The following is a 9,286-nucleotide window of genomic DNA, read 5'->3' as shown; positions in this document are numbered from 1 at the left end:
CGCCGCCACCGGCCCTGGCCCCGCCCCGGTGGGCACCGGCACCGGCTCCCGGCCAGGAGGCGCCGCGGCCCCGCCTGCATCCCCGTCCCCATCCCCATTCCTGTCCCCATTTCCATCCACATCTCCATCCCCATCCTTACCCCCGTCTCCATATACATCCACATCCGTGACCCAATCCCCATCTGCATCCCTCTTGCCATCCCTCATCTACATCCCCATCCCCATCCCAACCTCCATCCCAATCCCTATCCCCATCCCACTCAGTCCCTGTCACCACCACGGCCTGTGGTGCCTCGGGGTCACCACCCACCGCCACCACTCCCAGCAGCCTGGGCAGCCTGAGGGGGCTCCTCCCGAGCATCACATCACCCCAGGAAAGGGGGGTGCAGGGGCGGGGGGCATCAGCACACCCAGTGCACCCCTCCACCAGCCTGCTGCTGCTTGCCATGGTGATGCCCGGCCGGGCACACAGCTGCCTGCCAGCCTCCTGCCAAGCAGTGGGTCTGGGAGTGGCCCCCAGGGCCGCACTGCTGCTGCTGCTGCTGCTGCTGCTGTTAGCGGCCAGTGCTCAGGGAGAGCTGCCTGCACCACGGATGCCGGCAGAGCCTGGCAGAGAGGAGCGGTGGACGTGCAGCTTGGAGTCACCAAACTGATGCCTAAGCAGTTTTGCCCATCTCTCAGGTCTGGGTTCCATGTTCATCAGCAACCACAAACCAGTCAAGGATATTTTAGGATATTTGTTAGGAAACATAAGTAACTAACAGTTACAGGATAAACCGCAGAGCACCATGGCAACCCACTCATGGAAATGCTAATAACTGGGACGTAAGGTGGGTGATTAACCTATCAAAAGCAGAACCCTAACATTAAGTTGGGTGCAGATCTATGCAGAGAAAAATGAAGTGTTCCCACCGTGAGCATGCACAAAGGCAGTGTGGCATTAGCAGCCACAGTGCTGGCAGGGTCTGCAGGCAGGGGGGAGTGGAGGGTGGCTCCCGCTGCTGCCCCTCTGCTCCCTGCCGTGGCACAGAGCAGCAGTGGGGTGGGGGACGATCCTGCTTCTCCCCTTCCCTTTGTTGGAGTGTAGCTGTGTTGTTTGGCTTGGCTTTGCAATGGGAGTTATAAATAAAAATGTCTCACCAAGAGTGCGTGACTCACGGTCCTCACCACAAGGATAGCCTCTCTGCTAGGAAACCTGATCCGAGGACCGAACTGCGGCATGCAAGAATCAAAGACATTGCTTAATTAATATATTTAATCCAAATAGTGAATGGACGAGCCCCTCTCCCTACCCGGGCTGGGGTGGGCTGCTGGGGAAGGTGCCTCTGCCCCTCTGGACCCCTGTCCTGTGCCATCCCCGACCTCCAGCTGCCGACAACGCAGCCCTGATGCACTCCAGGGCCCGGTGGTTTCCTTCGGACGGCAGCGGGGAGCTGTGGCAGCAGCTGACGTGGCCTTGAGCAGCTCCAGCCTCAGCGTTAGCTCCTGCCACCCTCCGAGGGGGCAGCTCCCAGCTGCTGGTGTCGCCTCACCCTGCACATGGGGATCTGCTCAGACATCACCCCTTGCATGGAAATCTGTGCCAGCCCTGTGCACTGGGACACAGCCATGCCTGCAGCCTGCCTCTGCTGCCTGGGCAGCTAGCAACATCCCCCTTCAGAGGCTGGGGCTGCAGTGCCTCTCCCAGGATCACACACCGGCTGCACAGCTCCATCCCACCGCCACGCTCTGCCCGCAGTGATGCCTGTGGTGCCGGGGTACTGCATCCTCCCGCTGCGCTGCCATCCCTGAGCCCAAGTCTGGCTCTGTGGGGAGAGGGATGCCCCATGCTCCAGTGCCCCAGCCCAGCAGGACCTGGTTTATCCTGGGGGTAGGCGACGGCGGGGCGACAGCTGGCTGGGGGATTTGCCAGGGGCATTATTTAATGCTGTGGGTAAATAGAGAAACAGTAGCTAATTCTGGAGCCCGTAATCCTCTTCCTCCCCCGGGGATGGGGTCCATGCCAGTCACGCAGCCGCCGGCGGGCCCCAGGGACAAGCCCCTGGCAGGTCCCCAGCCGTGCTGCGGGCCGGAGCGACTCCCAGACCATGGGTGATGTGCAGAAGGTAAGCAGGGTCCGGTGACATCCTGCCTGCGCTGGGCAGATGCTGCCGCCTGCAATGCTGGGCAGGCTGGCAGAGCAGGCCCAGGCCCAGGCCCAGGCCCAGGGCTTTACCCTGTCCCTGTCCCCCCATCACACCCAGGAGCTGGCAGGGATCCCAGGGCAGGGACAGCACATGGCGGGGGAGGGGGGGGGGGGGTGGATTGGGGCTGGGCGGATCTGCTGTGGGGCCACCCTGAGCCTGGACACCTTGGGAGCCAAGCCCTGGAGTTTGCTCAGGGCATAGACACAGGGTACACATGGCTAATAGGGCACCCAGTCCCCCCCTCCGAAATGAGGGTGCTCTGCAGCGACCCGGCACCCCGCAGGGCTCCCCCCGCACCCCGCAGCCCCAGGGGCTGCTCTCCATCATCCAGAGGCTGAAAGGTTCCCCGGAGCAGGAGCTCCGTATCGTCCTGCTGGGGCTGGACAACGCAGGGAAGACCACACTGCTGAAACGCCTGGCATCTGAGGAGGTCAGCACCATCATGCCCACCCAGGTAGGTGCTGCTGGGGAGCATGAGCAGCGGGAGGGTGGCAGGTCCTACCCTCCCCTTGGGTGATGCCAGGGTTCGTGTCCCCGCACAGGGCTTCAACATAAAGAGCGTCCACTCGCACGGCTTCAAGCTAAATGTCTGGGATATCGGGGGGCAGCGCTCCATCCGCCCGTATTGGAGGAAGTATCTGGGCAGCACAGACCTGCTGGTGAGTGGGGTGGCTGCCCGCAGCCCACCGCAGCCCCGTGTGTGGGTAGCTGTGCCCTCTGTGCAGGGCCTTGTACCCCAGCAGAGCCCTGCGGCCCCCGCAGAAGGCAGAGGGCTGTGTAGCCAGGCAGGAGGAGCCGCTGACTGTCCCTTTTGTCCCCATGGCAGATTTATGTCATTGACAGCGCAGACCAGAAGCGTTTCGAGGAGACCGGGCAGGTATGAGGAGTCTGGGCAGGGGGTGGCTGTGGGGTCCTGGGACTCAGACCCAGCTGACACCAGCTTTTTGAGGACTGGAGCGGGGAGCGAGGCTGCTCTCTACCATGGGGCAGCACCGCTGTGGGGGTCACACTGGGAAGGGCTCATGATTGGGGTCTCAGTATAGAGAGCCACCCCATGCCCCAAGCTGGGTGTGATGCCCCAGGGGTACCAACACTGGGGTGACTCTGTCCCTGTTGAGAGCGACCCCTCGGTTGCCAGCCTCATGTCCTCCTCACACCTCCCCAGCACCAGGTGAGCGATACGAGCAAGCAAAGGTTTATGGTAGTGAATTCAGAGTTACGAACCCTGGGAACAAAGCTGGAGAGGGGAAGGTGAGACTTCGAGTGCCAGTCTGCTGTACCGGCACCAGACGGCGGCATGGGTGTGCCAGACAGCATGGGGCTGACAGCAGCCTCCTGTAGCTGCCCTTTGCCCAAGGCTCTCAGTGCCGGGAGCGCTTCAGCCTTCAGGTAACGCTGCACGTGGCTCCCAGGCTGTCTTCGGGGCAGATGGAGCTTCAGGGGTGTGTGTCTCTCCCTCGGGATGTTGAGACCTCACAGGTTCTTTGACTGCAATGAAAGCACCAGAGAGAGGAGAGTGAGGTGCTTTGGGGTCTGAGGTGCCCCAGCCCACCCCGGGAAGTGGCTGGCAGCTCTGTGGAGGGGGGTGGCAGTGGGCAGCAGCCCTGGGAGATGGTTCTTTCTTGGCAGGAGCTAGCAGAGCTTACCGAGGAGGAGTCCCTCATGGGGGTCCCGCTGCTGGTGTTTGCCAACAAGCAGGACCTGGTGACTGCAGCACCCGCAGCCGAAATCGCGGAAGGGCTGAGCCTCCACACCTACCGGGACCGGGAATGGCAGATCCAGGCCTGCTCAGCCTTGTCGGGGGAAGGAGTGCAGGTAGAGAGATGGGGGCCTGCAGGCTCTGCAGAGGCAGGGGAGGACCCAAGGACCTGCCATGCTCTTGGGGCTGTGCTCATGTCTCTCTCTTCCCTCCAGGATGGGATGAACTGGATTTCCAGCCAGATCATGAACAGGAAGAAGTGAGAGCTGTGAAGTGCCAGATTGGACTGAACTGCAGGTCCCTAAGCCATGGCCAACCCCCCTGTTCCCTAGACTCCCCCCAAGGGCTCGGCTGGGCCCTGAGCCTCAGACCGGCGTGCTCAGATGGGCTTCCCACCCAGTCTTTCACTAATCAGTCAGCTTCCCCTCTCCCTGCCTCCTGGGCTTCCACGGGCTCCTCGTACCCCCCGACCCTCCTGCACACGGAGGGAAGCACAAGTCCTGTTATGTCAAGGGCTTGCACACCTCTGGAACGAGAACCCACTCAGGACTGATCCATCAACACTACTGGCACACCCCACAGAGGCTGCTGCAACGCACAAACAACGCAGGTCACGCTGGGCACCCCATCATGGCACCAGCTACACCCTCAGACATGGTACATGCGGCCAGTGTGCATTCCCCTCTGCTCCCATAGTATGTGACTGGTGCTGCCCCAGGCATGGCAGCTGGCTTAGGAAGGCCTCGCTTCAGTATCCTTCACTGCTTAGAGGAGCTCCCACACGTGCACAGGACCTGGGACAAGCAGAAGGCGGCGAGGACCTGGCCGGGCAGTCACCAATGGAGGGGTCTCATTGCCTGACAGCCTTGGCTGCAGCCCCGCTGCACGTGTCACTGAGAGGGGCTGCTCTGCAAGAGCCCTGGGGAAGCACATTGCCCTAAACACACCCAAGCTTGGGCTTCTGTCACCCTGCTGAAGACGCCCATCCCCAAGGCTAGAAGACGCAGCTGCTCAGCCACCACAGCCACCATGGCTGAGTGCCCGCGCCTCTGGGGATGGGTAGGAGACAAGCCGCAGCGGGGCTGGGGGCCTTCTGCTGTGCCAGGCCCAGGGCTCCAGCCCTGCCTGCCCACAGGCAGCCCTGCGGCCCCCAATAAAGCTGCCTGTAACTTCTGTGCTGCCTCGGCCAGTCCTTCTCGCGGTGCAGGGACAGCGCCGCCCTCTGCCCCGCCGCTCTGCGGCCTGCAGGGCCCCCAGCTGGGGCCATCGCCGAGGCCGGGACCCCCAGGCGGGCCAGGGCCGAGCCCCGTCCCTTGCGCCTGGCGCCATCTTGTGTGGCGTTGCCATGGCGACAGGCGGCGAGGACTTGTCCGCGCACGTTCCCGCGCTCACGTGATTGGCACGAGGTGGGAGAGCGGACTACAGCGCCCGGCATGCTGCCCGTCGCCGCGCCCGCGCAGTGCACGCCGGGAAACGCTCTGCCGCTCCTCCCCCCTCCCAACCTCCCGCCAAAAGCACGGCGGGAGCTGCGCGACTCCCTGGCCCCGCCCCCTCCTCAGCCATAGGCGGGCAGGAGTGACGCTTGCCAGCGGAGGCGGGAACGCGGTGGTGTGTGGATTTCTGATTGGCGGCGCAAGTTGTCGTTCCCGGGCGGGGCCGGGGGGCGGGAGCGGCGCGCCGGAAGGCGGAAGCGGAGGATGGCGGCGGGTGCGGGCGGGCTGCTGGTGGCGGCGGCGCTGCTGTTGGTGGCGGCCGGGCCGCGCCCGGCGCCCGCCGAGCTCACGGACGGCAACAGCGAGCACCTGAAGCGGGAGCACTCGCTGATGAAGCCGTATCAGGGTGCGCGGGGGGCCGCGGGGGGCGGGACGGGACGGACGCCCCGCGGCGGCCCGGGCTGAGCCGCGCTCTCTCTGCCCGTTGCAGGCGCGGGCTCCGCCGCGATGCCGCTGTGGGACTTCCAGGGCAGCACCATGGTCACCAGCCAGTACGTCCGCCTGACGCCCGACGAGCGCAGCCGGGAGGGCTCCATCTGGAACCGCGTGGTGAGAGCCTGGGGGGAGGCCGGCGGGGCCCGGGGCGGCCCCAGCGCCTCTCCCCGGTCTTGCCCTGATGGCGCCGGGCGGTCTCTCCGCACAGCCCTGCTTCCTCAAGGACTGGGAGCTCCACGTCCACTTCAAGATCCATGGAGCCGGCAAGAAGAACCTGCACGGGGACGGCCTGGCTCTGTGGTACACGCAGGAGCGCCTGGTGCCAGGTACGGTGCGCAGCCGGGTGTCAGCACTCATCCGTGCCCTGGGGCGACCCGGGGAGCTGCCCTTGGAGCCACCCCTGTGAAGGTTTCTCACTAGGGAGGGCGTTTGAGCTCCTCTCTGTCTGGTGTCGCTGGATCGGGATGGTGTGTTCTGCCCTGGAAACAGGCGCTCTTGGTCATCTGCCTGGCAACAAACAGCTCTTACAGCTCTTTTCAATCCAAGTCTCTGAGCACAAATTCCATCTGAGAGCCTTCTGTTCCTTGTGTTCTGCCCTGTTCCAGGTCCTGTCTTTGGCAGCAAGGACAACTTTCACGGACTGGCTATTTTCCTTGATACGTATCCCAACGATGAAGCGACAGAGGTGAGTAGGTTGGGGAGCTCAATCAGTGCCGAGGAGGCTGTTTCCTTGCAGCTTTGTGCTCTGAGTGCTTCATTCTCCTTATGTGAGAGTGGGCTGCTCTTCGTGTCATGGGAGCTGGTAAAGGGAAGAGTTTGTAGGTGTATTAATGGAGATAAGAAGCTCTTTGCTCTGTCTTCTGCTGTTGTTGATTACACAGATGTTTCCAAGGCCTTTTCCCCTCAGGATGAGAGGGTGGCACGGGGCTGGTGTAAGCTGTGCACCACCTATTAAGTTGACTTAGATGAATCCACTTGAAAGTGTATTCATCCTGAGTGTCATTTCTTTGTGCTTTGGTTGATCGTGCCACATTGTTTCCAACTTAGATGTCTCTAAAAAAGAAACTCCCAGGCTGGCTTTCTGCTCTCTGTGGCCGAAATAGTTTGGCCAAAAAGTTTGGGGGCTGTTGGTCCCTTTTTTGTCTCCTGCTCTGTGTTCGTGGATGTTGTTACAGTACAATCAGAACACGTAACTGTGCTAGTGAGATCTGTTGCACCAAAACCGTGATACTTAAGTCATAAAGTGGCTGGAAATGACCCAACTCCTTGTTGTCTTGATGCTCACTGGGAGGTGAATTCTTGCCTCCACTTGGCTTCTCCTGGTGTACGTGATCTATTGACAGCAAAGCTCTGAGTGTGGTTCTGCTGCTTACGGAGATTTCTGCCCATTCTGGGTCTCATGCTCTGTGCTTAACACTTCTTACCCGGCCTGGTACTTACTCTGCAAGTCTGGGGCGGTCTCACTGCCCTGGGCACGCCATACTGTGTGAGCTCAGGGGGGTCTTGATATGGAAGGTCAGAAATGGTGACTCTGCTTTAGCCAGAACAAGCTTTTGCTCAGTTTAGAAGCAGCTTCACATAGAAAAGGGGCCTTGATTTCATTGTTCTGCCCTCCGTACCCAACTGCGCAGCAAAGCTGTGGTTCTTGCCGTGCCTGGCTGAGATCCTGCTGTCACTGAGATTCTGCCCTGGCAGGGGAAGGTGGCTCTTGGGTCTGCAGCTCCTGCAGACTGAAAGCAGCAGCGCTCTCCTCCCTGCAGCGCATGTTCCCCTATATCTCCGCGATGGTGAACAATGGCTCCCTGACATACGACCACAGTAAGGACGGGCGCTGGACAGAGCTGGCGGGATGCACCGCCGACCTTCGGAACCAGAACCATGACACTTTCCTGGCAATTCGGTACTCCCGAGGCCGCCTGACGGTGAGATGTGGCGGACACCTTCTGCGGGGTGTCTCTCGCATGTTAGACGGTGCAGTGCTGAGGGGCAGGTGTTGCTGTGTGACCTGGAGATGGTTTTCCAGGCTTGACCACTGCGCATCCGGCTCCCAGAGAGCTGCAGGCGAGCAGGATGGCGATGCGTGTTCTTGGTGTGACGCTCCCGTGTCTTGCAGGTGATGACTGACGTGGAAGATAAAAACGAATGGAAGAACTGCATTGACATTGCAGGGGTGCAGCTGCCAACTGGCTATTTCTTTGGTGCTTCTGCTGGCACTGGAGATTTGTCTGGTGAGAGGGGGCTTTGCTTGCAGGAATACCTGCTGTTTGGGGCCCAGAATATGATGCTACAGATGCATTGGATGGCTTTGATGGCTTCTTTTCCCTGAATTGTTAAAATCTTGAGACCCTATTGGGTAGGGACCCATGGCCTGAGAAAGGAGACACCTAAGAGCTGAGGAACATCTCAAATTGTGGTTTGATACCTGGGGTGTGAGGGTGGCTTGAGAGGGAAGGAGACCTGGCCCTGGCAGAGCATGGTCCTAGGGGTGCTCTGAGCACGTGGACATCTCTCAGAGCTTCTGACGGTCCTCGGTGCTGATGGTTGTTCCCTAGACAATCACGACATTATCTCAATGAAGCTATTCCAGCTCATGGTGGAGCACCCTCTAGAAGATGAGACTGTTGACTGGACTAAGATTGAGCCTAGCGTCAGCCTCCTTAAATCTCCCAAAGGTGAGTCTCTGGGCTTCAGAAACCTTCGGTGGAGGATTGGGATGCTGGGGCTGGACATTTAAAGGCCTGTTGGAAGGCATCAGAGCTGTGAGTCCCTGCGAGACCCTGTAGGAGCCGAGGCTGGGTCTGTCTCTGTAGCTGTTCCTGTCCTTGCAGACAATGTGGATGACCCAACGGGGAATTTCCGAAGTGGTCCTCTGACGGGCTGGAAGGTGTTCCTTCTGCTACTGTGCGCGCTGCTGGGCATCATTGTGTGCGCTGTGGTGGGAGCTGTGGTCTTCCAGAAACGCCAGGAGCGGAACAAGCGTTTCTACTAGAGAAGACATGGGCCGTGGCCTGTGCCCAAACCCATCTTTTCTATGGGGAGCTGCAAAAACTGTGGTTTCTAAACGCTGTTTCTGGGAAATATCAGAAGTATTTTCTTATCTGTCTGTTTGGCTGTAACCCCTGCCTGGCATCGGGCGCGTTGGACCGAGGGGGGTGATTGCTGCTGGGGGCCCCCATCTGCCGCAGACGTGCCCCTTGCCTTGGGCTGTGATATGGGAGGACAGATGTTGCTCCCCCCCATTTTTCTGGCGCTCCCCCCGCCAGATGGGACCTGCCGTGCTGCCTGGGGCGGGGGGGGGGGCAAGCAGCGGCGGGTGTGAATGTAAGGGGGCTGTGGGGAGGGGGCTGCGAGTGGGGCATTAAAGGACTGACACCAGCTGTGCCTCTGGCTCTGTCTGGGGTGGGAAAAGGGGGGTTCTGCTGGGGAGGGGGGGTAAGAAGCCCCAGGGGGGCTGAGTGAGCTGGGGCTGTGTG

The 9,286-nt window shown here is 60.9% G+C and overlaps 2 protein-coding genes across 3 annotated transcripts; both read left to right on the top strand.

Moving 5' to 3' along the window:
- Positions 1-2,087: 2,087 nt before the first annotated feature.
- On the top strand, positions 2,088-4,171 carry LOC104629545 (ADP-ribosylation factor-like protein 3). 2 transcript variants are annotated; one of them, XM_075766433.1, is made up of 6 exons: positions 2,088-2,105; positions 2,497-2,640; positions 2,729-2,845; positions 3,013-3,063; positions 3,816-4,001; positions 4,101-4,171. In XM_075766433.1, exons 1-6 carry the CDS (start codon positions 2,088-2,090, stop codon positions 4,146-4,148), a joined length of 564 nt encoding a protein of 187 aa, XP_075622548.1. In that variant the 3' UTR covers positions 4,149-4,171. The 2 variants fall into 2 exon arrangements, with proteins under 2 accessions (XP_075622548.1, XP_075622547.1); XM_075766432.1 differs by having other exon boundaries at positions 2,470-2,640.
- Positions 4,172-5,549: 1,378 nt separating this feature from the next.
- Positions 5,550-9,188, top strand: LMAN2 (lectin, mannose binding 2). Its single transcript, XM_075766392.1, has 8 exons — positions 5,550-5,724; positions 5,809-5,927; positions 6,022-6,139; positions 6,419-6,498; positions 7,574-7,735; positions 7,927-8,041; positions 8,366-8,485; positions 8,642-9,188. Exons 1-8 carry the CDS (start codon positions 5,583-5,585, stop codon positions 8,800-8,802), a joined length of 1,017 nt encoding a protein of 338 aa, XP_075622507.1. The 5' UTR covers positions 5,550-5,582; the 3' UTR covers positions 8,803-9,188.
- Positions 9,189-9,286: the final 98 nt, after the last annotated feature.

The sequence above is a fragment of the Balearica regulorum genome, chromosome 14 (assembly GCF_011004875.1).
Source record: "Balearica regulorum gibbericeps isolate bBalReg1 chromosome 14, bBalReg1.pri, whole genome shotgun sequence".
Classification (NCBI taxonomy): Eukaryota; Metazoa; Chordata; class Aves; order Gruiformes; family Gruidae; genus Balearica; species Balearica regulorum.
This window is presented reverse-complemented; position numbering and strand designations above follow the sequence as displayed.

Excerpts from the sequence above, each read along its gene's own strand:
- LMAN2 (XM_075766392.1), top strand. The coding sequence starts at position 5,583 with ATGGCGGCGGGTGCGGGCGGGCTGCTGGTGGCGGCGGCGCTGCTGTTG. Across the intron at positions 6,140-6,418 it reads GCAGGAGCGCCTGGTGCCAG|GTCCTGTCTTTGGCAGCAAG; the intron begins GTACGGTGCGCA and ends GCCCTGTTCCAG. Across the intron at positions 8,486-8,641 it reads CCTCCTTAAATCTCCCAAAG|ACAATGTGGATGACCCAACG; the intron begins GTGAGTCTCTGG and ends CTGTCCTTGCAG.
- LOC104629545 (XM_075766432.1), top strand. Across the intron at positions 2,846-3,012 it reads TGGGCAGCACAGACCTGCTG|ATTTATGTCATTGACAGCGC; the intron begins GTGAGTGGGGTG and ends TCCCCATGGCAG. Across the intron at positions 3,064-3,815 it reads GTTTCGAGGAGACCGGGCAG|GAGCTAGCAGAGCTTACCGA; the intron begins GTATGAGGAGTC and ends CTTTCTTGGCAG.